Source organism: Papio anubis, chromosome 7 (genome assembly GCF_008728515.1).
Source record: "Papio anubis isolate 15944 chromosome 7, Panubis1.0, whole genome shotgun sequence".
Taxonomy (NCBI): Eukaryota; Metazoa; Chordata; class Mammalia; order Primates; family Cercopithecidae; genus Papio; species Papio anubis.
Genome location: NC_044982.1, coordinates 149,481,920 through 149,509,660, shown reverse-complemented (window position 1 = coordinate 149,509,660; position 27,741 = coordinate 149,481,920). Strand labels below are relative to the sequence as shown.

General features: G+C 37.4%; 1 protein-coding gene and 1 long non-coding RNA gene across 2 annotated transcripts in view; one reads left to right on the top strand and one right to left on the bottom strand.

Annotated features, from left to right (window-relative positions):
* Positions 1–200, bottom strand: part of LOC116275875 — a 254,134-nt gene extending 253,934 nt beyond the window's left edge. The window contains exon 1 of the long non-coding RNA XR_004185202.1: positions 118–200. This is a non-coding gene — a long non-coding RNA (uncharacterized LOC116275875). The remainder of the gene's footprint in view (positions 1–117) is intronic.
* Positions 166–27,741, top strand: LOC116275874 (40S ribosomal protein S15-like). Its single transcript, XM_031668853.1, has 2 exons — positions 166–361; positions 27,491–27,741. The coding sequence occupies exons 1-2, from the start codon at positions 166–168 to the stop codon at positions 27,535–27,537; spliced, it is 243 nt and encodes an 80-aa protein (XP_031524713.1). The 3' UTR covers positions 27,538–27,741.

The following is a 27,741-nucleotide window of genomic DNA, read 5'->3' as shown; positions in this document are numbered from 1 at the left end:
GTAGAGTTAAGCACGGGTGTCATGATCTAATTTGATTGTCTGCTGTGTAGTAAATGAATTCTAGGAACACAGAACAGGAACAAAGGCAATGGGTAGACCTTCCGCAAGTTCACTTACCGCGTTGTGGACCTGGACCAGCTGCTGGACTTGTCCTACAAGCAACTTATGCAACTGTACAGTGCGCTCCAGCAACAGCGGCCGAACCGGGGCCTCGGGCGGAAGCAGCAATCGCCGCTGAGGCGCCTGCGCAAGGCCAAGAAGGCGGTACCGCCCATGGAGAAGCCGGAAGTGGTGAAGACGCACCTGCAGGACATGATCATCCTGCCCGAGATTGTGGGCAGCATGGTGGGCGTCTACAACGGTAAGACCTTCAGCCAGGTGGAGATCAAGCCAGAGATGATGGGCCACTACCTGGGCGAGTTCTCCATCCCCTACAACGCCGTGAAGCACGGCCGGCCCTGCATCGGTGCCACTCCTGCTTCATCCCCCTCAAATAGTGGCTCAGCTAATAAAGGCACATATATCTCAAAAAAAAAAAAAAAAAAAAAAAAAAAACTTCTGAAAGATCAAGGAGATAAGAATTTTCCAAGGTAGAAGTTATTGTTGGTTTTGATCAAGCTGGTTTATAGGTGTGAACTGGGATGGAAACCTAAGGTGATAAGGAGTAGTTAGGAGAAGCAGGGGCACATTTTTATGCAGCTGCATCTCCACAGTTACTATTAAAGCTCATTAGCATTTTAAGAATTAATTCTTAACCTCGAGATTTTTAATTTGTTTGTTTTGGGTGCATTTATTTGTCAACTATTCCATTTATTTTATGTGCAAAGCACTGTCCTAGACTCTTGGAATTTTTATTAATGAGTAAGGCAAGCAGAGATCCTTGCCTTCAGGCACCTTGCCTTCTAGTGGAAGAGACAAACACAAAACAATAAAAACTGTAAATAAGTATGTCACATTGGTGAGAAAAAAATGTGAAATACAGCAGAGTTAAGAAAAAGCCTAAGTCCTGGGGCTGCAATTTAAATAGGGTGGTCATCATAGGCCTCATTAAGATGACGATGTTTGTGCAAAACATTGAAGAAAGTGAGAGTTCAGGTAACTGGTTACCTGGAGGCAGAGCATTCCAGATAGAAGACATTGCTAGTGCAAAAGTCGTGGGGCAGAGGAATAACAGGGAGGTCACAATGACCCCAACGTGAAGTGAACAAGAGGATCAGTGTGCGAAAGAAGGTTATGAGGTCAGCAGGGGCGACCCTAGGGACTCTTAAAAATTTTGAATGAGATGGAGAACAACGAATTTCAGAATTCTGAGAAGGGAGTGACATGATTTGTCTTACCTGACAATAAATCAGCCAAGAGATAATGGTGCCTTGGATCAAGGTAAAAGTAGAAGTGACTAGACATAATGGAGTCTGCAACCATTTCAACAGCGAAACTGATAGGATTCTTTCATACATCAGCTGTTAAGTATAAGGATATTGAACTAAAGTCTTGGAGGATACAGCTGCCGACAGTTGAGAGATAAAGTGGCAGGTGAAGTAGGTTTAGGGATTCATGCTACTTGAGATGAGACAGTCCAGTGGAGATGCAGTTTGTTACCTTGCACAGTGACTGTTAAGCATTTCCAGAACCATGATAAATCTATTAATGCTACTTGCTCAGCTTTACTTAAAGCCTTTTAGGTAAGTCCCTCAAACATACCAGATCAAGTCTTATGGGGAACATCAGAACAAACAAAACTGTAAATACCCACAAATCTATAGACCAAGAACACATCATGGGTGATGGTAATAGAGGGGGCTAACCAGGCATATTAATAGTTTGACTTACCCAGACTAAATGTTATAGAACTTTAAGCCTCATATTTTAGATCCCTAGGGTAGAGCAAAACTCAATTCAGTCTTTTCTTGATAATTTAGGCATGAAGTCTACATATTGAATATTAAAAATAGGATCAAGAGAGATGGTTGTCACCAAATAATAACACAACAACAATGTTATCAACAAATGGTGTAACTGGACACAGTATCATATGTTGACAATCAAAAGAAAGATCTCCTTGACTCAATTTATCTTTGGCAAATATCTGTATATGTGTCTCTTATAAACTATGACAAGGGCAAAGAGATAATGACAGGCACAGTCAATCCTTCAGAAAACGACTAGTTTTAAAAACAAACAGGAAAATGGGCAATAACTATACCTCTGATATGAAATATCCGATGCAATTAATGATTGCCATTACATGTTCCCTATTAGCCTGACTTGCATCAGCACAAGGAAAAGTTCAGGGTCTAAGAGCTAATCAGGAAAAATATCACTAAGCTTTGAGGTCAGTTAATTAACAGTAAAGTCGTATTTTTCACGGATTAAGTCAGGCTCTTCCTTTTGACCTCATTTAATTGCTGCTTTTAAAGACCACTGGAATAGTACTCTCGCATACAAAAAACATACTGAGATTCATCTGTTCTCTTGAGGTGTGATGAGACCAGAACTTTAAAACACTGGGGTGGAAGTGTAAATTGGCATAATCTTTGTGGAAAGCAATACATATGGTGCGTTATGTGGCAATACATATTACCGTGTAATAATACATATGTGGCAATACATATTTAGTGGCATAGAAATGTTGGTACTTTTACCAAACTTATAACGTTCGTCCTATGGAAATGTGGATAATGATTAACATATAAGTGTGTTTATCACAGCATTATTTATAACAGTAAAAACGTGGACCCCTAAAGGCCGAAAATTAAAGACGTCTTCAAATAAATTATAATACATTGGCATATTACGTAACACTAAAAAAGGAAAATACAGAAAATGAATGACATAAGAAGATCTTCATGATTTAAAGTTGAAGTTCATTGAAGCTGCATGTGAAAGTTTAAATATGGATTATATAAAAATATTTATCCATACTTCTTAGATATACAGAAATGAAATACAGAAATAGTAATTATTTCTGCATTGTAAATAATGGGTTCTGATTAATTTTGCCAATTTTCTTGATTTTCCATGTTTCTTTTAATAATCTCCATGTAATTATTTTATACACAGAAACATAATACCACCTGTTCTTTAGCAAACAAAGTTGTAAGGCTTTCAGTTTAGTTTTTCTACATCTTCAGTTTTTGGTCACTTTAGGAAAAAAAATAAATCTGGTTGTACTTTCTGTTTTCTTATTAACCTAGTACTCATGAGGAAAAATAAGTTTAATTCTTATGAATACATTTCATAGTAATTCTTGGGCTAGACATTGTTATAGCTTATGGTCCATTCCAGGGAGCAAATTTAGATGCTAAAACTTATGGATGTTTTGTTTTAAATTTATTTGACCTGGAAATTAAAGAAGGTTTTTCTATTTTCATCATATAAAATAAATAACCTTAATTGCTCATAGCAAATAAAAATATTTAATTTTGGATATATTTCATGTATTTTGTATGTAATATATTTTGAACAAAAATATACTTATTTTCTTTATGAGAATAATAACAATTATAATTTTCTGAAACATAGAAAGAAAACATTTATGTTTTTGGTATCAATAGTGAATCACTGTGATTCTTGTCTCCACTATGAAATATATGACATAATTTCTCAGCAAACATGATAACTAAAAGGCTAATAAAACTTTAATTTTGAAATAAGTGAAGGTGCAGCCAGGTTCAGCCATGAGGCTCTGAAATACTTTTTGCTTATTAGGATATCAAATTGTCGGAATCTGTCATCAATTCTACTGAGAAGCAAATACAACTACCTGTTGACAGATGGAGCTGTGCTGATAAAATCTATCACATAGATATTTCTGCATGTTTCTGAAGAAAAAAGATGTTGTCATTTTTAATAAGCATTTAAATAAGGGTAATTTTTCATTTCAAACAATAAAAGCATTTCTTTTTCTTTTTCTTTTTTTTTTTTGTTTTGAGACGGAGTCTCGCTCTGTCACCCAGGCTGGAGTGCAGTGGCACGATCTCAGCTCACCGCAAGCTCCGCCTCCCGGGTTTACGCCATTCTCCTGCCTCAGCCTCCCAAGTAGCTGGGACTACAGGCGCCGCCACCTCGCCCGCCTAGTTTTTTGTATTTTTGTAGAGACGGGGTTTCACCGTGTTAGCCAGGATGGTCTCAATCTCCTGACCTCGTGATCCGCCCGTCTCGGCCTCCCAAAGTGCTGGGATTACAGGCTTGAGCCACCGTGCCCGGCAAAAGCATTTCTTTAATAATGTAAATAAAGGGATATCTTAGCAAATACAAAATAGCCTCCATCTGAGAGAACTAATTTATATTTAGAATAGTACCTATATTTATTTCCACTTTTCATAATTAGCACTTAAATAGAGCCAAATATTTTAATGACCAATGACTATGATGTCCTTATATTGAACATTTCCATTCCTCTTCCTAAAATGCAAATTATGTATTGATTTTTAAGGGGCTGAATGCCTTAAAAATCTGTACTTAGTACAGTATTTTAAAATGTTGAAAGCACAACTTAATCAAAAATTGCCCACACAAAGAACTAACATTTATTAACTGATTTGACCTTAAGCTTATTGGCATTGCTGGCAATAATTAATCCATCTGCTAAGACAGCAATTCGTACACCTATACACATGATTCTGATCCATATCAATCCTGACAGAGTCATGTCTCTTTCAATGTGATCTTCAAAATCATCTGAGAGAGCTTGAATGCGTTCACATTTCTGGGCCCCACGTTGTACCTACTGAATTAGAATCTCTGAAAGTGAAGCTCTGGGAATCAATTTTCTCATGCCCCTCAGGTGATAACACAATATATAGACATTAAACTGAACAAAATACAGTAGGTCAGTATTTGCATATGCTTTGTAAGAAATGAATAAACTGTAATTTTCAAATGATGGTAAATTATTTTAAGCCTACCTACCTTTCTATGGTGACTTTTTAAAGAAGACTTTATTTTCTCAGAGCAGTTTTAGCTTCACCACAAAACTGAGAGAAAGACACAGAGATTTCCCATATGTCCCTTGCCCTGAAACGTGTATAGCCTCCTCTATTATCAACATCCCCCATCCAAAGTGGTACATATATTAACAATTGATGAACCTACGTTGAAATGTCATTATCACCCAAAGTCCATAGTTGATATGGGGCTTTAATCTAGGTGTTATACATGCGTGTGGCAAATGAATAGTGACATGTATCTACCATTACAGTATCTCACAGAGTATTTTCACTACCCTAAGAATGCTCTGTGCTTTACCTATTCATTCCTCCCTCCCCCCTCACCACTGGCAACCACTGATCTTTTTCCTGCCTCCATGGTTTTGCATTTTTCAGAATGTCATGTAGTTCAAATCATACAGTAAGTAGCCTTTTCATATTGGCTTCTTTTACTCACTAATATACATTTAAGGTTCCTCCATATATTTTCATGACTCAATAGCTCAAGCTTGTTAGCTTCTTTTTAGCGCTAAATAGTAGTCCATTGTCCCCACCAGTTGACAATATACCCATGTAACCAAAAAGCACACGTGACCCCTGAATCTGAAATAAAATTTTTAAAAAAATTTAAAAAATCCATTGTCTAGAGGTACCACAGTTAATCCATTCATCCATTGAGGAACATCTTGGTTGCTTCCAAATTTTGCAACTATAAAGCTGCTATAAAGATTCATGTGCAAGTTTTATGTAGATATATATTTACTTTCATTTTGACTATTTATAATATCTATGGATAAAATGTGTTTTCAATAATAATTTTACTACTACTGCTACTAGTTCTAATTGCCTAATAATAAGTTTTCAAATATCTTGAGATCTTGAGATACAGAAACACAATCTGTCCCCCTTCCATGGGCAGATGCATTTTCAGAAGATACCATATGGGTTGGTAATGAATAAGATGCCTTTGGTGATTCTGAGTCCACTCTTCCTCAAAAGAATTCCACAGACTCTGGCTGGCCTCAGACATTCAACATCGCTGAGGACACTTTTTTCTGGCATAATATCTTTGTGATTGTACCCAGGTGCCATATTCATTAAGGCTATAAGATATTAGAACAAGGAAGGGCTAGGAAAATATTAAGGATACATGTTCTCTTGCATGGATGTGAATGGTTTTCTGGGCATATAATCTCTCTATTCATTTTCCCATTTCCTCAAGATTATGCTAAATTGAGTAAACAAAAGTGAAAGGAAAGAAACACTCTCTCAGACACTCCAAAACTGAGAAAACATTATTTTGAAGGTGATAGTGAAGAGGGTATTTTAGAAAACCAGTACATCTCTGTACGTTTGCATTCCTATGACCAATTTTAACTTAGAAGTTCCAATATGCCAGGGCCAATCTTTATTGGTATGATATTTAATCCTAACCACCTAAGGCAAGCATTTAATAGGTATGTTTCAAACCAGAATACCACTAAGCACTATTTTGTACTATGACTTAACATTCCTTGTAGTTCAAAATCACTATTTTTCTATAGAAACTTGGGATATAGCACATCTCTACATTCATAAAGTATATAAATGGTTTCTTCTCGCATACCATTCTTCAATTTTCCTTTGGAAAATCTGATGCTCATATTTTCATGCAAGCATTATTTACTTTTTGATTGAAAACACAAAGTCATTTCTATTTACGAACACTTTCTTGTAATAAAACCTGGCATTTCTCATCACTACCATTTGCAGTCTACTTTTATAAAATTTAATGCATGTCAAGAATGTGCATGGTCTGGAAAATAAAAAGACAAAGAAGGAAACTTCTATATATCAGTAAATGTCATAAATGGGCTTATCAAGGAAAGAATTCTCATAATCTAGACCTAGCTTGTAGAATATGGTAGCTGTTAACAACATGTGGCTATTGAGCACTTGAAATGTTCAAATTATAATGAGCTCTAAGTATAAAATACACACAAGACTTTGAAGACATGTAAAAATTGATAAAATACCACGTTAACAACGTTTTGTATTGATTACAAGATGAAAAGATAATATTTTGGATACGATGATTTAAATAAAATATGCTGTTAAATTGATTTCACTTGATTTTTGTGTTTTTAAAATGTTCTTTTTTCATGACATGGTTACTAGAAAATTTAAAATTAGATATGTGACTCACAATCTATTTCTATTGGAAAGCACTGATCCAGATTAATAAATGTACTGCCATTGTTCCATGTAGTAATTAGTATTGGGAATATTGGAGATTTTGATATTGTTTGGTAGAGTGGGAGGGTTTCTATAGAAACTCTTCTATCCACCGGTTTTAGGTGGATTAGCCGGCCTAATTAAATCTAAGCTGTTAAAAGAGCCCCAGAAGAGGGAGGGGGAAGGAAATGTGGACTCCAACAAGCTTTCCAAGTCCTCAAGTCACACACTCCTGGTTGACTAGTCTGCTTAGCCAAGCTAAAACTGGTCTGTTTGTCATGTTGGGCACATTAATTGGAGAGCAGATTAATTTCCAAGAATGAGTTAGTGCCCTTTAAAAGGTGATTTAAAATTCAAAATGATGGAAATGGAATAAAAGCATGCTTGTCTGATCATTCCTCAGAGTTCATCTTGAAATCCCTACCATTTTTCTGTTTGCATTGTTAGAATTCAAGTACAGGATAAACTGTGTAAGGGATTCCCAAACATTACGCTCTACACCTTAGTACCAATAATTACCCTTCTGTGAAAGACAGAAGGGGAATTTTTGTCATCAGACACATGGGGATTATAAGTGAAAATAAAATCTACAGGTTTAGTCAGTTTTCCACTCATGGAAATGAAACATAAATATCACTGCAATACCATCAAATATATTTGTGACTGAATGGAAGAATTTTTGCCTGTAGTGAACTAGATGCTTACAAGGAATTTGACAAAGCACCATCATATCTAATATAGCTCTACTACAGTCTAATATAACACTAATAAGAACTTACATTTATGCCCACTTTATAGTTATGGATAACTTTATGTCCATTATAAACATTTAATCCTTACAAATAAGAATGACATTATAATTTCCGTTTTGAAAACAAAACAAAAAAAATGCTCAGAAAAGTGAAGTTAATCATCCAGCCACTTGCAGTTGAATTTTCCGACTGTACCTCTTTCTATATCACAGCTAGGACGCAAACACTGTATTGCCAGCCCAAAGACCAAACTTGGAGCTTTTAGGCAAGGCCTGGTAAACATGAATGATATAAAGGAAAAAGTGGGTGTGACTCTGCTATGGAAAACAGTGTATTTATTTTTTATTTTTATTTATTTATTTATTTTGAGACAGAGTCTCGCTCTGTCGCCCAGGCTGGAGTGCAGTGGCACCATCTCGGCTCACGGCAAGCTCTGCCTCCCGGGTTCATGCCATTCTCCTGCCTCAGCCTCCCGAGTAGCTGGGACTACAGGCACCCGCCACCACGCCCAGCTAATTTTTTGTATTTTTAGTAGAGACGGGGTTTCACTGTGTTAGCCAGGATGGTCTCAATCTGCTGACCTCATGATCCACCCGCCTCGGCCTCCCAAAGTGCTGGGATTACAGGCGTGAGCCACTGCACCCGGCCAAAACAGTGTATTTAAATAATGTATCCTTAATTTTGGAATTTACAGAATATGAACTTGGAGAGTTTTTCGTTTTTTTAGGTGTCATGCATATACTTCTCATTATATGGTGTAACAAAACCACATCTTACTATCATTTGATAAAGCAATCTGTGTCAATTTTAATTCCCTAACCTGAGATCTTTGACCCAAAGGAGGTAATAACACAAGAGCAAGAACTGCAAGTAATCATTTTTCATTACTAATTTATCAGAAGTCCTCACACAAAATATATAAAATGGCACAATCTTAGAAGGGCTTAATAATACTGAATGAAAGAAACTTTTACAACTAAACCAAATAATTAATTATGGAGTTCATTTGTGGAGAGATTTAGGTTTCCTACAGACATACTAGATTCTATACAGATGCAAAAAGGAAAAAGCCTTAAGTAATAAGTGGGAGTTTTGTAAAAAGGGAAGTAAACTACAAGTTTACCAAAGCTAATTGATACCTTTCTGTAAATCCATTTTTATCATAGCTTTAAGTGGCTAACAAGGTGAAACCCTGTGTCTACTAAAAATGCAAAAAATTAGCCAGGCGTGGTGGCGGGCACCTGTAGTCCCAGCTACTCGGGAGGCTGAGGCAGGAGAATGGCGTGAACCCAGTGGCGGAGCTTGCAGTGAGCCGAGATCGCGGCACTGCACTCCAGCCTGGGCAACAGACTAAGATTCCATCTCTAAAATAAAATAAAATAAAATAAAATAAAATAAAATAAAATAAAATAAAATAAAATAAAATAACATAAAATAAAATAACATAAAATAAAATAACATAAAATAACATAACATAAAATAACATAAAATAAAATAAATCAAATTCAGCACCCTTTCTTAAATATTGTCTTTAATAAAGAAAATTAAAAACTAATCAAAGTCAAGTTATAAACAACCTAGATAAAGTCCACACACTCAAAGTATGTACTGGCCTTAACATACCTGGATTCAAATCCAACAGGATGACTTTGTCTTTGGTCACTCAGCTGTTAATATATTCTGTATCCTGTGGCTATTCAGCTATAGCTTATTGAATGAAATAACGAATGGCTGAAAGAAGAAATGAATGGCTGAAAGGTATACTTGTGTGTACATGTACTTACATTTGTTTTTCTACACAACATTGATAGTTGCAGGGCTCCATCCACATGTTTGCACTGAACCTTCTCTACAATAGGCTGCTGGCATTCAGCAAGTTTTATCAGCACTGTCAGTCTAAACAAACAGAAACACCCATTTCCCAAAGTTGAAAACCATCAGTATCAGAGAGAAAATGGACCCTTCATAATCCAAAGAGATAACACTGGGTTTAATAATGCTTCATCCCCGTACCCCTATGTTTAGTTAACATGCCTTCTTGCCAGTTTGTCAGACATCATACCATAATACAGTGGCCTTGGACTCATAAATACCTGGCAATATAGCTCAGAATATGAGCCATACAGATGGCTTGATTTTATATATATTTAATAATTTTATTAAATATTGAATGTATACCAAAGAATATTTATAAGATATATTTAAAAATTTATAAAACTCACACTTGGGCATTCCAGATGATGAAGACAGACTAAAATGCTCTTCCTCTTTTAGATCCATGAAGTACAGGAATTTGAGATTGAGCCAGAATGAAAGAATGCATCTGTTAAAGCAATAGTTGACCAACATGTCTGGGGACTTCTGGTTCAATTTCTGGCTTAGTTCCACTCAACACATGAAACAGAATGAGTTGGAACACAAAGTGGGCCCAATTTCACTATGAGTAAGCTATAGCCACAGGGCACACAATTTAGAATGTTGAATGCCACCATCCTCCCTTACTTGTGTCATTTAACACATGGATGTTATGCTTAGTAGCTGCAGGCGGGCTTTGCACTGCACTTCATGCCCAGAAGCCTCAGTCTCATCCTAAACCATTCCTCTCTGATTTCTGGCATGAAGAGGTAGGGAATAAGGAGAGGTAGACCACTCTCCAATGAACAATTTGCATTTTTTTGTACATATCAGAATTATTCTACTATTATTTCCTACTTCAAAGCATTTCAGATTGATAGCATGTTTTATCAATTTTTATTTACAGTGAAGTTTGTAATTTTGGAAAATAAACAAAAAAAGGCAAAATTTGTGGCTTTATCCTTTTATTTATCATGCATATTAAATATACTCAATGCTTACTAGCCTTTGGGCACATTAACACATATGCCAGAGAGAAAGACAGACTCTGCCACTACAGTTTACACTTTGGTAGACAATAAAAAACCAAATCATAGTCATAGACCTCTCCTAGGAACTTTTTCTTACTTCTTTCTGTCCATCAGTTTGTGAATTTCCATAATATTAGCTCCATAATATTAGTAGCAAGTTGTAGCTCCCTGAGAAGAAGGGCCTCTATTGTTCCTCCAGGTGGAGATGATGAAACAGGATCCTTCTGAGGAATATAATTCTGGAAGAGGAGTCAGTGGCCCCAGCATACCTGAGACAGATAGCCTAGCTGTAAGTGGTGTATGTCAGATGCAAGGACACTTGCAAGTTTAGCCAGTTTGCTGTTGAGGGATACGTTTGGGGAAAATGTACCTCCTCAGAAAAGACTCTCCTGACTCTCTAATAATTTATCGAATCAAATATGCCATCAATTGTAAAATGCACTACCAAATTAAAAGCAGATAAACAGCAATTTTTTAAAACAAATATTAAAAAGAAAAAGTATAAATCGGACCAACTCTTGAGTTTTAGAGTTGAATATCTAGTCCTTTATATTATATTCCATAATAATTCAATTAATTTTACATATTGTAACCATTTCTGTATTTCTTTATTTCTTTTTCTGTATGCCAAGATAAACAAGTATATATTTGGGAACTACAAAATATTTGAAAATGGGTTCTATATGTACAATATTTTCCAAATATCATATTTTAAAACTTTTTAAGCAATCCGTAACCAGGTAAGTAGGTTAGTTTTCTTGATAATAGTTCCAATTTGGCAAATATTATTGAATTTAAAAATAATATGAGGAAGAAGTAACAACATATTTTTCAGTATCCAGTTGGTGTCAAGCACCAACAAGTAAAAACTCTTGTCTACAATGTTCTGAGTTTAAAGTAGTTCTTGAAATACATCGGCAAATGAGACAGAAATTATCTGTCCTTTAAAGGTCATGATCTTTTCTTAAAAAAAAAAAAATCAGTGGACAAGATGGCCAACTAGAAGCAGTGGCGATTGGAGGCTCCCATCAATAAGATCCAAAACAGCATGTGAATCCTGCACCAGCAGCTGAGGTATCCAGATTTTGTCATTAGAACTGACTCGGTGGCTGGCATGACTCATGGAGAGGAAGGAAGAGCAATGTGGTGTGGTGGCCCACCTGAGAGCCACACGGGACACGGAGCCCCTGACCCAGCCAAGGGAGAAATCTGGGCAGCCCAGATGAGCAGGTTCCCCCACCAGCATAGCCCATGCCCTCCAGCAAGGGACAGCCAAAATGCCTCATTAAATGAGTCCTACTTCCTGTGCCATCCAACTGGGTGAGATCCCACCAACAGGGGTTGTCAAACATCCTATGCAGTATCATTCCTAGTGGCATCAGTTTGGTGCTCTTCAAGACCAGAGATGCCAAGGGAAGGAGCAGGCAGCCATCTTTGCTGTTCTCCAGCCTCCTCGAGTGACAACTCCAGATGAGTAAGGCCTGAGGTGAACCTCCAGCAAACCACAGCAGCCCTACAGAAGAGAGATCTGACTATTGAAAGACAAACAAACAAACAGAAAGCAACAACAACAGCATCAACAACAAAAAAAGTCCCCATGAAAGCCTCGTCAAAGGGTCAGCAGCCTGAAAGAGCAAAAGTAGACAAACCCATGAAGATGAGAAAGAATCAACAACAGCAATGAGAAAAAACATTGAAAACCCAAAAGGCCAGAGTGCCTCTTCTCCTCTAGATGTTCACAATACCACTCCAGCAAGCGCACAGAACTGGACAGAGATGAGATGGACAAATTGACAGAAGGTCAATTCAGAAGTGGGTAATAACAAACTGTGCTGAGGTAAAGGAGCATGTTTTAACCCAATGCAAAGAAGCTAATAACCTTGATAAAAGGTTAGAGGAGCTGTGAACTAAAATAACTAGATTAGAGAGGAACATAAATGACCTGATGGAGCTGAAAAATGCAGCATGAGAACTTTGTGAAGCATACACAAATATCAGTAGCTGAATTGATCAAACTGAACAAAGAATATCAGAGATGGAAGACTATATTGCTGAAATAAGGCAGGAAGACAAGATTAGAGAAAAAAGAATGAAAAGGTATGAACAAAACCTCCAAGAAATATGGGACTATGTAAAAAGACTGAACCTACAACTGATTGGAGTACCTGAAAGAGATGGAGAGAATGGAAACAATTTGGAAAATACACTTCAGGGTATTATCCAGGAGACCTCCCCAGCCTAGCAAGACAGGCCAACATTCAAATTTAGGAAATAGAGAACCCCAGTAAGATACTCCATGAGAAGACTAACCTGAAGAAACATAATCATCAGGTTCTCCAAAGTTAAAATGAAGAAAAAATGTTAAGGGCAGCCAGAGAGAAAAGCCATATCACCTACAAAGGGAAGCCCATCAGACTAACAGCAGATTTCTCAGGAGGAACCCTACAAGCCAGAAGAGAATGGGGGACAATATTCAACATTCTTAAAAAAAAAAAAAAAAAAAAGAATTTTCAACCCAGAATTTCACATCCAGCCAAACTAAGCCCTTTTCAGACAAGCAAATCCTGAGGGAATTCGTCACCAGCAATCCTGCCTTACAAGAACTCCTGAAGGAAGCACTAAATATGGAATGAAAAAACCAGTTCTAGCCACTGCAAAACACATGAAAATATGTAGACCAATGACACTATGAAGAAATGGGATCAACTAGTACGCAAAATAACCAGCTAGCATCATGATGTCAGGGTCAAATTCACACATAACAATATTAACTATATATGTAAATGGGCTAAATGCCCCCAATAACAGACACAGACTGGCCAATTGGATAAAGAGTCAAGAACCACTGGTGTGCTGCATTCAAGAGACACATCTCATGTGTAAAAACATACATAAGCTCAAGATAAAGGGATGAAGGAAAATTTACCAAGCAAATGGAAAGCAGAAAAAATCAGGAGTTGCAATCCTAGTCTCTGGCAAAACAGACTTGAAACCAACAAAGATCAAAACATACTACAAAGAAGGGTATTACATAATGGTAAAGGGATCAATGCAACAAGAAGAGCTAACTATCCTAAATATATATGCACCCAATACAGGAGCACCCAGGTTCATCAAACAAGTCCATAGAGACTTACAAAAAGACTTGGACTTCCACACAATAATAGTAGGAGACTTTAACACCCTACTGTTAATATTAAACAGATGAATGAGACCGAAAATTAACAACAATATTCAGGACTTGAACTCAGCTCTGGATGAAGTTTACCTTATAGATATCCACATCACTTTCTACCCCAAAACAACAGAATATACATTCTTCTTAGTGCCCCATGGCACCTACTGTAAAATAGACCACATATTTAGAAGTAAAACACTCATCAGCAAATACAAAAGAACTGAAATCAAACAAACAGTCTCTCAGACCACAGTGCAATCAAATTAGAACTCAGGATTAAGAAACACTCAAAAACACACAACTACATGGAAATTTAACAAGCTGCTCCTGAATGACTCCTGGGTAAACAATGAAGACAGAAATCAAGAAGTTCTCTGAAACCAATGAGAACAAAGAGACAACATACCAGAATCTCTGGGATGCAGCCAAAGCAGTATTAAGAGGGAAATTTATAGTACTAAATGCCCACATCAGAAAGCTAGAAATATCACAAATCATTACCCTAACATCACAATTTAAAACAAACAAACAAACAAACAAACAAACAAACAAAACAGAGAAGCAAGAGCAAACAATTCCAAAAGCAGGCAGAAGACAAGAAATAACTAAAATCAGAGTGGAGCTGATGGAGATAGAGACACGAAAAAATCCTTCAAAAATCAATAAATCCAGGAGCTGTTTTTTTTTTTTAATTAATAAAAAAGATGGACTACTGGCTAGAAAAATAAAGAAGAAAAGAGAGAAAAATCAAATAGATAGGATAAAAAAAATGATAAAGAGGATATCACCACTGACCCCACAGAAAAAGAAACTACCACCAGAGAATACTATAAACACCTCTATGTAAATAAACTAGAAAATCTAGAAGAAATGGATAAATTCCTGGACACATACACCCTCCCAAGACTAAATCAGGAAGAAGTCAAATCCTTGAATAGACCAATAACAAGTTCTGAAATTGAGGCAGTAATGAGAAGGCTATCAACCAATAAAGCCCAGGACCAGGCAGATTCACAGCCAAATTCTACCAGAGGCACAAAAAGGAGCTGGCACCATTCTTTCAGAAGCTATTCCAAACCACTGAAAAGGAGGGACTCCTCCCTAATTCATTTTATGAGGCCAGCATCATCCTAATACCAAAACCTGGCATAGACACTACAAAAAAGAAAGAAAACTTCAGGCCAATTTACTTGATGAACATTGATGCAGAAATCCTCAATAAAATACTGGCAAACCAAATCCAGCAGCACATCAAAAAGCTTATCCACCATGATCAAGTCGGCTTCATCTTTGGGATGCAAGACTGGTTCAACATATGCAAATCAATAAACATAATCTCACACCAATCTGAATGGCTACTATTAAAATAATATTAGTTATAGGCAAGGCTATGGAGAATAGGGAATACTTATACCCTGTTGGTGGGAATGTAAATGAGTTTGGCCACTGTGGAAAGCAGATCAGAGATTTCTCAAAGAAATTAACCCAGCAATCCCATTATTGCAATGTATACCCAAAAGAAAACAAATTATTCTACCAAAAGACTTCTGCACTCCCATGTTCATCACAGCACTCTTCACAATAGCAAAGGCATGGAATCAACCCAGGTGCCCCTTAATGGTGGATCAAATAAAGAAAATGGGGTACATATACACTGTGGAATCCTAAGCAGCCATAAAAAGTATGAAATTATGTCTTTTACAATAACATGGATGGATCTGGAGGCCATGATCCCTAGCAAATTAATGCAGGAACCGAAAACCAAACACCACATATTCTCACTTATAAGTGGGAACTAAAGTTGGGTACTTATGGACACACACATGGCAACAGGAGACACTGAGGACAACTAGAGCAGGGAAAATAAAGGCATTGTGGGTTGAAAAACTGCCTACTGGATACCATGCTAACTACCTGGGTGATGAGACTCATACCCTAAACCTAAGCATCACAGAGTATATCCATGTAAAAAAACCTGCACATGTACTCCCTGTATCTAAAATAAAACTTGAATATTTTTATATGTTTTAATTATTAAGTTCCAGGATACATGTGCAGAATGTGCAGGTTTGTTACATGGGTATATATTTGCTATGGTGGTTTGCTGCACCTATCAACCTATCACCTAGGTTTTAAGCCCCACATGCATTAGTTATTTGTCTTGATGCTCTCCCTCCCCTTACCAACCCCCATCTGATAGTCCCCAGTGTGTGTGTTCCCCTCCTTGCATTCATGTGTTCTCATTGTTAAACTCCCATTTATGAGTGAAAACATGCAGAGTTTGGTTTTCTGCTTCTGTGCTAGTTTGCTGAGGATGATGATTTCCAGCTTCATCCATGTCCCTGCAAAGGACATGATCTCATTCCTTTTTGTGGCTGCTTAGTATTTCATGGTGTATATGTGCCACATTTTCTTTATCCAGTCTGTCATTGATAGGCATTTGGGTTTGTTCCATGTCTTTACTATTGTGAATAGTGCTGCAATAAACATACGTGTGCATGAATCTTTATAACATAAGGATTTATATTCCTTTGAGTATATACCCAAAAATGGGACGGCTGGGTCAAATAAATGGTATCTCTGGTTCTAAATCCTTGAGGAATCATCAGGCTGTCTTCCACAATGGTTGAACTAACTTACATTCCCAACAACAATTTAAGAGTTCCTATTTCTCCAAAGCCTCTCCAGGAGGTGTTGGCATGAGATGGTATCTCATTGTGGTTCTGACTTGCATTTCTCTAATGATCAGTGATGGTGAGCTTTTTTCATATGTTTTTTGGCCACATAAATCTCTGATAATAGCTTCTTTTGCTGTGCAGAAGCTGTTTAGCTTAATTAGATCCCATGTGTCAATTTAAGCTTTTGTTGCAATTGTTTTTGGTGATTTCATCATAAATTGTTTGCCCATGCCTATGTCCTGAATCATATTGCCTAGGTTTTCTTCTAGGATTTTTATGGTTTTAGGTTTTATATTTAAGTCTTTAATCCATCTTGAGTTAATATTTGTGTAAGGTGTAAGGAAGGGGTCCAGTTTCAGTTTTCTGCATATGGCTAGCCAGTTTTCCCAGCACCATTTATTAAATAGGGAATCCTTTCACCATTTCTTGTTTTTGTCTGGTTTGTTGAAGATCAGATGGTTGTAGATGTGTGGTGTTATTTCTGCGGTCTCTCTTCTGTTCCATTGGTCTATATGTCTGTTTTGGTATCAGTACCATGCTGTTTTGGTTACTGTAGGCTTGTAGTATAGTTTGAAGTCAGTGAGCTCTGAGGAAGAGTGGGACATACTTCCTGGTGCTATACCTGGGTAGCTCATCCTCTGGGTGTGTATGCTATTTCTTCCAGCCTTTGCTAGCCATCTGGATGTGGCAATTTCTTCTGACCCAAACTCACACACCCCTGCCACTACTTGGAGACAAAAATCTCTGTCATAGCAGCTTGGTTCAGATTGTGACAGTGCTGATTCACTTGGCTGCTTTTGCTTTCTAGCCTTCCAATGATGCCTCCTAGGCCACGTCCTGATTTCAGTATCCAACAACTCTAATCCTATTGCTTCAATCTTATTGCTTGCCATCCTCCAGAATTTTTAAGAGTTTTCTTATTTATTTATTTATTTATTTATTTTTGGAGACAGGGTTTCACTTTGTTGCCCAGGCTGGAGTGCAGTGGTGCCACCATGGCTCACTGCAGCCTCAACTTCCTGAGCTCAAGTGATCCTTGCACCTCAGCCTTCCACATAATTGGGACCACAGGTGTGTGCCATCACACCTGTCTAAATGTTGTGTTTTTCGTAGAGACAGAGTTTTACCATGTTGCCTAGATTGGTCTCCAGCTCCTGTGCTGAAGCCATCTGCCCACCTTGGCCTCCCGAAGTCCTGAGAGTATAGGTTTGAACCACCATACTCGGTCTTCTAAGAATTTTCTACTTGTGAATTCCCTTTTCTAACTTTTAGTTTCTATGCATGATTTATTTATTTGTTTAATTACTAATATATGTCATTCCTACAGACTTTATGTAGAGAGGGCCAACCTAGCTCATGCTCAGCCCACTATATTGAAGAAGAGATTTATCTGTTAGACATGCAAATCAAGATATTTGTAGGCACATGTAGGTACAAATCTGGGGATGGGAGAATGGAATACTGGGCTGGAGTTTTTGACACTTACATGAGAGAGCCAGCATCAGAGAAAGGGTATTAAAAGCTGTGTGTTCAATAATGTGGTAGGTATCGATACATTTTGACAAGTGAAATCATAATATAAACATAAGAGTTCTTGAATTAGGGATACTTAGAAGTGACAATGTCCTACTAAATAATTTTAATAAGCTTATGTGTTAGAATTTTGAAACTTTTACCCTGCCTTTTGGCTACTGTTTGAAGACTAAGTATGTGAAATACTGTTCTATACTTGGCACAATGACAACGATGTACATTGAAGAGAAGAGAGGTTCATTATTTTTTTAGAATCAACAAACAATTAACCCAATCTCAATAGTAATAGTACTATCATTCAGCCATTTCTCCTACAAACCATGAGTGATTTCTATGCTAAACATTTTAGAAAGAAACTGCCTGAGAAAGAAAATAGACATTTGCCTGCACTACATTTGGGGAAAGGGTGTTGGGTTCTTCCGTGACTTGAAATACTGAAGTTATTCTTGCTCCAGACAACCTGAACTTCTCTTTCCCACGAGCTTTACACATGCTCTGTCTCACTTTTATTTGGTTTACCTATTCAAAAAACCACTTACCGTGGCAACCCTTGTCTACATGATAGGCAGTTATAATTTGCTTGGAAAAACTGCAACAAAGTGTCATTTTTCATAAACCCCTTTACACCAAAATGTTTTCTTTCTCAGGGATTTCCAGTGACTTGGTTGTGGTCTCATGGCTCTGGCCAAAAGATCATTTGCAAAGAAAAACATTATTAAGGAGACCCATAAACTTGGTCAATATTAGTGAGGGGTGGTGTTAGAATTGTTATGGCCTCTCAAAATAGGAAAATAATTGACTCTCTGACTATCTCTTTGGTACCATGGAAGCAGCATTCAAATAACACTTACCTGAACCAAGTAATTCTACATTTTATAAAAATGTATTTTGGATTGAAGTGCTGTGAGGTGTGAGCAAACAGACAGAGCCAAAAATAAATGCAACCCAGTTAAAATCCCACTCTGGGCCCCTGGGTATGTATTCCATTCAGAAAAATTCAAAAATAGTTCCAAAAACCCTGCTATGGCATTGTGTGGCTTGAGCTAACAATAGCAGTCAAGAGATTTAGTGTGATCATGAACAATTATTCGCATGAATACATTCACAGATTCACTGAATTGCCTGCCAAAAGGCAGTGAATGTCGGGCAAGACTGCCGTATTTTAAATTCAAATATTGATATTTCTATGATATTTATTTCTATGACATAAGCATGTTTGCATCAATATGCTACTTGTCACTAGATTTGTAATTCAAGCACCCCAAAAGCAGTAACCATTGAACTTTCCCAAACAATTGTTCACTGTTCCCCAAATCAGATTATTAATCTACACTTGGCATCCAGTGAGTGCAAAATGTATTATGCAAATGAGTGCAGTGCTCCAGGCCCAAAGCATGCATGGAAGTAGTTTTAAGCTCAAGAGGAATCTGGCCATGAGCAAATGATGGGGGGATATATGACCCAGAGGATTAATCATTCTTATGGTTTATGATAGATGCTTCTTCCAGATGCCCACCTTCAGCTTCAAACGTGAGTATAAAAGTCTGGAGAAAAGATCTCTTACAGAGATCTTGAAAAAGCAAGCTTTTGATACTTTTAAACTTTTATATTTTCATAATATTTGAGATTTTCTTTGTTCTTATTTGTTTTTAAGCTCAAGTCATCATTTTGGTATTTTAAAAAGATGACGTATAGATGAGCAATTATTAGCATATTAACACATAATGTAATAGTTTTGTTACTTGTATAGTACTTTGGCAAAACTTTAAAATGAATCAGCTGCAAATAATGGGTGACTTTCCTAAACATAGACTATCTAGGCAAAAATATCCCGTAAACTTACTTTATGAAAACTTTGCATCACTCTGTGTTCCAGAGCAAAACCTGACTGAGAATGGGTTTGAGAACCAAAAAGTTCTTATCACTCTGTTGTATATATGGGGATATATTCTGAGAATGCCAAAATGTCTTTGTCTTGACTACTGTATATAGTACAATATACTATATACGATTTAGTATATAGTATCCAAAAGCTTTTAAGTCTAAAGGCCAAGAATAACATTTTCACTGCTTACAAGTTAGATCTGATTCACAACCTGTATTAGCCCGCTTTTACACTGCTATAAAGAATTTCCCTGAGACTGGGTAATTTATTTAAAAAAGAGATTTAATTGACTCAGTTGTGCATGGCTGGGAGGCCTCGGGACACTTGCAATCATGGCAGAAGGGGAAGCAGGCACATCTTACATGGCAGGAGGCCAGAGAGAGAGCTTGTGAAGGAGGAACCATCAAACACTTGCAAAACCCTCAGATCTCCTGAGAACTCACTATCACAAGAACAGCATGGGGTAACCACCTCCAGGATGCAATCACCTGTCACTGGTCCCTCCTGCAACACGTGGGAATTATGGGGATTACAATTTGAGATGAGATTAGGGTGGGAACACGGAGTCAAATTATATCACAACCCCAGAGCAAAAATGAATCTCAGTGGATTAAAAAAATTGGCAAATAGCACTGAGGTGAGTAAATACTGCAAATAAAGAAGATATATATTTCTAGCCATTGTAACTACAAATACAAAAAAAGAAAGCATATAAATGTCCAGATGATATATTCTTATATAAAAAGGGGCTAGGCACAGTGGCTTATGTCTGTAATCCCAGCACTTTGGGAGGCTCGGGCAAGAGGATCACTTGAGGCCAGGAGTTTGAGACCAGCCTGGGCAACATGGCAAGACCCTGTTTTAACAAAAAGTGAAAAAGATAACCATGCATGATGTCATGCACCTGTAGTCCTAGCTACTTGAAAGGCTGAAGTGGGAGGACTGCTTGAGCCCAGGAGTTTGAGGCTGCAGGGAGCTAGTATCGTGTCACTGCACTCTAGCCTCCAGCCTGGGTGACAGAGTGAGATATTGTCTCTTAAAAAAAAAGCAAGAGACAAATAGAAAAAGTATTGTGGAAAACAAAACAGAATAACACTAGTTGCCACAGCTGGACACAAGCCAAAAGGAAAAAGTATGGGCTGGTAAGAACACGGGGCAGACTTTGACTATTAGACTCAGGATAAACTGAATCCAAAAAAAAAAATACCATATATTTAAAGAATCGCTATGGGAATTGAAACTTGTTTGAGGCAGGTCGGAACCCAAGAATGTTGTTAAAATTAATAAAAGAAATAAGGTAGTGAATAAAGTTACAATGGATAAAGTAAAACATTGCAGAACTGGATTCCATTGTGTGGAGGACATTGATCAACATTGTTAATTGGGCTAAGTGTCTTCAGGTGCTAGGATGTTAGAGCAGGTAATAAAAGTGAAAGTTGTTACTTTACCAACTTGTCTGAAACTTGATTATTCTTGTGTGGAGTGTTGAAAGGTGGGGTCAAAACATAACAGCATTCTAACTCATGAGGTGCCTTTCTTCTAGAATTCTCAACGTACACTGTGCTGCCAATGTCCTTACCCTATAGCATGTGTATCCATCCACTCCTTCATTTAGCTAGGACCTTCTCTAAGAGTTTTTCATTGAGTGCCAACTATTCTTGGTTTTAACCAGATGATCATGTGATACTGCCTTTTCATAGTAAGAAAGCAGTATACACTGGTCATTTCATATGGTTTGATCTGTGTACGGCAAACAGTTTGCTAGGCCATTCTATGAAGATAAAACCAGTCCTTGCCTTTTGAGACTTTATAGCACAGCACAAAAAGAGGCAGAAACAAATATTACAACTTGTGGCACATATTATGAAGGCAATGAAAGGATTTCGCAAAAGATAATGAACAAGGATCTAACAATGGACAGGTGGTGAGGAAACAATTTTCTGGAAGACGAGCTTTATGATAAGACTTGAATGAAGAGAAAGCTTGGCCACATTAGAAGCAGGAGGAAATATTCCAGGTATAAAGAAATGTACATATGAGGTAACTGAGGTGGGAAAGAGCCTGGGATCTTTGCACGACTGAGAGGAGGTCAGTGTGATTGGCATGTAAAAAGAGAACAGGGGAGGAATGCTGGAAGGCTGGAGCAGTGGGCAGGAAAGGGCCAGGTTTTGTATAAACTCCCTTGGCCTTAGCAAGGAGTTTAGATTTTGTGAAAAAATAGTAAGAAATGAGTGAGGAGTTTTGATTTGAGAGGAAAAATAATCTTATTCTCTTCATAAAGAATATTACATTGGCTGCAGTGTGAAGCCTAAATTGCCAGGAGAAAACAGAAAATATACCAGCGAAGAGATTGTAGGAGACTGCGTAGAGATAATGAAGATATAGATGAATGGGTGGTGCAGATGGAGAGAAGGGGTGCTTAGGAAACAAAAATTACAAGAAAATGACTCAGTAATGTTGGCACTAAATATATAATACCCAAACTTATGCACCTATACAATAGTAGACATGCATAATAATGATTATAGCAGCATTAATTACAAAAGGAACATATGGAAACAACAGAGGTGCCCATCATCAAAACAGTGATGAATAATCTGTGGCACAGTCACTCACACAGTGAAAAGTTAGACAACAGCAAAAACAAAAAATCTATATCAACACAAATATGCTTACATTTTAGCAATATAATATTAATTTTTTTTAAAAGTAAGTCCAACTCTTAGCTACATGAAACCATTTTTAAAATAAAACTGAAATAACTAAAATAATGAGATATACTATTTTGGAATACTGTACATGCAGAGGCCAAAAAATCTGTTTTTAAAAAGGAAAGCAAGAAAATGATAGACATGGCATTCAAGATGATATTTTAGCTCAGGTTGAATGAGGCAGGCTTATGGAATGAGAGAGAAAAGGATTAGATGGAGGTTATTTTCTGGTCCTACATTTTATTTTGAGTTCACAGATGTTTGTTTTGGGTTCACAGGTGCTTATTAGATAATCACAAACTTGAAAACCAACTCCAGCTGTATCTCAGGTATATTGTGTGTTCAGTTCCAGACCACAGCAATAAAGTGAATATCACAATAAAACAAGTCACACAAATGTTCTGATTTCTCAGTGCATATGAAAGTTATCTTTACACTATACTATAGTCTATTTTAATAGAAATTTAATTTTTAAGTAATAATTTTAAGACATATTAGCATGATGTCTAAAAAACAATGTACATATCTTAATTTAAAAATACTTTATTGCTAAAACTTGCTAACCAGCATCTGAGCCTTCAGCAAGTCATTATCTTTTTTCTCGTGGAGGGTCTTAACTCAGTGTTTATGGCTGCTGATTGGTGAGGGTGGTGGTTGCTGAAGGTTAGGGTGGCTGTGGCAATTTCTCAGAATAAGATAACAATGAAGTTTGCCACAGAGATTGACTTTTTCTTTCACAAAAGATTTCTCTGTGGCATATAATACTGTTTGATTTTATCCATAGTAGAACTTTTTTCAAAATTGGTATTAATCCTCCCTAACCCTGCCACGACTTTATCAACTAAGTTTATGCAGTATTTTAAAACCTTCGTTGCAGTTTTAACAGTGTTCACAGCATTTTCACCAACCATAGATTTCATCTCTGTTTGTTTGTTTCTTTGTTTTTTGAGATAGAGTTTTGCTCTTGTCACTCAGGCTGGAGTATAGTGGTGCAATCTTAGTTCACTGCAGCCTTCACCTCCCAGGTTCAAGTGATTCTCCTGCCTCAGCCTCCCAAGTAGCTGGAATTACAGGTGCGTGCCACCATGCCTGGCTAATTTTGTATTTTTAGTAGAAATGGGGTTTCACCATATTGGCCAGGCTGGTTTCGAACTCCTGACCTCAAGTAAGCCCCTCGGCCTCCCATAGTACTGGGATTACAGGTGTGAGCCACCACACCCAGCCTAGATTCCATCTCAAGAAACCACTTTCTTCACCATTCATAAAAATCAACTTATCTGATAAAATTTTATCATTTGACAGATTAGAGCAATTCAGTCACATCTTCAGGCTCCACGTTTAATTCTGGCTCTCTTGATATTTATACCACATTTGAAATTACCTCCTCTATGGCAGTCTCGAACCCCTCAAAGTCATCCACAAGGGTTGGAATCAACTTCTTCCAAATTCTTGTTTGATATTGATATTTTAACCTCATCCCGTGAATCACAAATGTTCTTAACAGCATCTGAAATGGTAAAAAAATTTTTAGAGGATTTTCAATTTACTGTGCCAAGATCTATCAGAGGAATTCCTATTTACAGCAGCTACAGACTTATAAAACATATTTTTAAAATAATAAGACTTGAAAGTCAAAATTACTCCTTGATCCCTCGGCTGCAGAAGGGATATTTTGATAGCAGGCATAAAAATGTTCATCTCCTTGTACATCTCCACCAGAGCTCCTGGGTGACTATGCATATTGTAAATAAGCAATAATATTTTGAAAGTATTTTTTTTTCTGAGCAGTAGGCCGCAACAGTGGGCTTAAAATATTCAGTAAACCATGCTCTAAACAGATGTGCTCTCATCTAGGCTTTGTTGTTCTCTAAGAGAAGGAGCAGAGTAGATTTAGCACAATTCTTAAGGGCCCTAGAATTTTCAGAATGAGGAATAAGCATTGACTTCAACTTAAAATCACCAGCTGCATTAGTCCCTACCAAGAAAGTCAGCCTGTGCTTTGAAGCTTTGATGCCAAGCATTGACTTTCTACTCTCTAGCTATGAAAATCTTAGCTAGCATCTTCTTTCAATAGAATTCTATGTCTTCTACAGTGAAAAATCTGCTGTTTTAATGACACCACCTTAATCAGTTATCTTAAGCTGATTTTCCGGATAACTTGTTGCAGCTTCTACATCAGCACTTGCCCTTTTATGTTGTAGAGATGGCATCTTTTCTTAAACTTCATGGCCTAACCTTTGCTAGCTTTGGACTTTTCTGCAGCTTCCTCCCCTCTCTCAGCCTTCACAGAATTGAACAGATTGAAGGTCTTGCTCTGGATTAGGCTTTGATATAAGGGAAAGTTTTGATTGGTTTGATCTTCTTCCATCCAGACCACTGAAACGTTCTCCATATCAGCAATAAGGCTGTTTTGCTTTTTTATCATTCAAGTGTACACTGAAGTAGTGCTATTAATTTCTTTCAAAAACTTCCTTTGTATTTGCAACTTGGCTAACTGGCACAAGAGGCTTAGCTTTCAGCATATCTTGGCTTTTGACATGGCTTCCTCACTAAGCTTAATCATTTATAGCTTTTGATTTAAAGTGAGAGATGTGTGACTCTTCCTTTCACTTGAACACTTAAAAGCCACCAAAGGGTTATATGTTGGCCTAATTTCAATATTGTTGTGTCTTAGGGTATAGGGACGCCCAAGGAGAGGAAGAAAGGGGGAAACAATCAGGTGGTGGAACATTTAGAATGCACACATTTATGAATTAAGTTCACTCTCTTAGATGAGTGTGGTTCGTGGCATCCCTAAACAATGCCAGCAGCAACATCAAAGATCACAGATAACAGATCACCAAAAACAAATAAAATAATCATGAAAAAGTATGGAATATTGTGAGACTTACCAACATATGACCATGGGACATGAAGAAAGCACACTCTGTTTGAAAAATGGAACCAATAGACTTACTGTATGCAGGATGCTGTGAGGGTGCTGGATTCTAGTCCTACCCACCAGATTCCTCACTAAGGGGTTGCCACAACCCCTCAATTTGTTAAAAAAAAAAAAAAAATCTGTGAAGCATAATAAAGTGAAGTACAATAAAATGAGGTGTACTTATAAATAAAAATAAACCATGCATGGACAAATGATAAGAGTGTCATGATTAAGCCAATTCAATGTACCTGAGACTCCAAAAAACTGCCACGGTGTGTTGACAGATTAGATGTGGGCATCCCTCCATGCATTTCCAAGGCAAGAAAATGACAAGCATCAAGGGAGGGATGCAATTTCTAGCCTGAGATGTTGGGTGGATGACAATACCACTGATTGACACAGGCAGATTGGGAGAGGAGCAAGCATGGAGAAGGGATACAGAAACAGGAATTCCATGGTGGACATGTTAGAGATGAAATAACTCTAAGGTATTCATATGGCAAAGGCCAGAAGATACTTCTTTATTATTCTAAAGCTCAGAGAAGAAATTTGGATTGTATATTGAAGTTACTAACCTTTAGCTTTGCAATAGTTTCCTGTGGCTGCTGTAACAAATTACCATAGATTTGGTAGTTTAGAACCACAGTACAGACATTATTCTCTGTACTGGTGACCAGAAGCCTGAAATCAAGGAAGAATTAAGATGTCAATAAGGCCATGCTCCTTCTGGAGCCTCTGCTAGAGAATCGATTCCTTGCCTCTTCCAGTTTCCTGGGGGCACAGTATTCCTTAGCTTGTGGCTACATGACTCCAATCTGTGCCTCTGTGCTCATATCACATTCTCTCCTTCTGTATGCCCTAAATCTTCCTCTGCTTTCCTTTTATAAGGACATGTGGGATTGCATTTAGGCCCCACATGGAGAATCCAGTATAATCTCACCATCTCAAGTTTCTTAATTAAATCGTAGCAGAAACTTCCCTTTTTGCCATATAAGGTATCATTCACAGATCCCACGGATTAGGAGAGATATCTTTTGGAGGGGCCATTATTCAGTCCACCATGAACATGTAAAGACAGTTTAAAATGTTGAAGATCTTAAGAAGAGGGTAAGGAGAGAATAGAGGAAAAAGATTCAGAACAAAATGGTGGGAAACGCCAATGTTTAGATAATAAGTTGGGTTGAGACAGCAGAACCTGTAAAGGAGATTAAGAAAATGCTTTAAAGAGGCAGGAGGAAAACTAGACAAAGGTGGCATTATGGAATGCTGGACAGATGAGTTTTCAAAAGAGTAAGTAACCATGCTGGATATTGCTGAGAGGTGGAATATAACAGGGACAGAAAGGTGTCCAGTGGATTTAGCAATGTGGCCAGAAGCCATTTTTGTTGGGTGATAGTAACAGAGCCACAACAAATTAGGATGATAAGAGAATAAATATGAAGAAGTAATGAAATCAAGAGGAGTAATTTGCTGTGAAGAGGAGCAGAGAAATGGTATAAAAGATGGACGAGACAAGGGGTTCTGTGGAAGTTTCTATTATTTTTAGTATGAAAAGGCCAGAGTAGGTTGCAAGGTACCAAGGGTGGTCTATTAGAGAGGAAGATATTGCCCATTCAGCTGAGAGGGGGCTGGGCAAAGCTGGTGGGTAGGACTCGAATCCAGCACCCTCACAGAGAGACTTTTCTTGCAATAAAGAGAAACTTTTGCTTAATTGTATTAGGAGGAGAAAGGTATAAATGTTCACAGAGTTGGTGGGAGATGAGAAAGTGCTACTCTACTATTTCCCTTTCTTTTTTTTAATAGAAAAAAAGGCAGGAATAAAACGAATTGGGAGAGAAAAGCTGATGTAGAACATTTAAAGAGAGGAAAAACTATGAAATCATCATCTCAGAAAGCAGGAGATGAAGTTTACTATACAAGAACTGCAGAATTCCTGGACCATGTTGAGAACCCATCTGAAATTTGAGATAAAGTTTTAAAGTAGAACTGATCCACTGTGTTGAGTCATTTTTTTGTTTTTGTTTTTGTTTTTCACATAGCAGTCTCAAGAAATG

What these genes read in the sequence shown, in the direction of transcription:
- LOC116275874 (XM_031668853.1), top strand. Translation starts at nt 166, where the DNA reads ATGCAACTGTACAGTGCGCTCCAGCAACAGCGGCCGAACCGGGGCCTC. An exon ending in CATGGTGGGCGTCTACAACG is followed by an intron (nt 362 to 27,490) that starts GTAAGACCTTCA and finishes TTTTTTTAATAG; the next exon opens with AAAAAAAGGCAGGAATAAAA.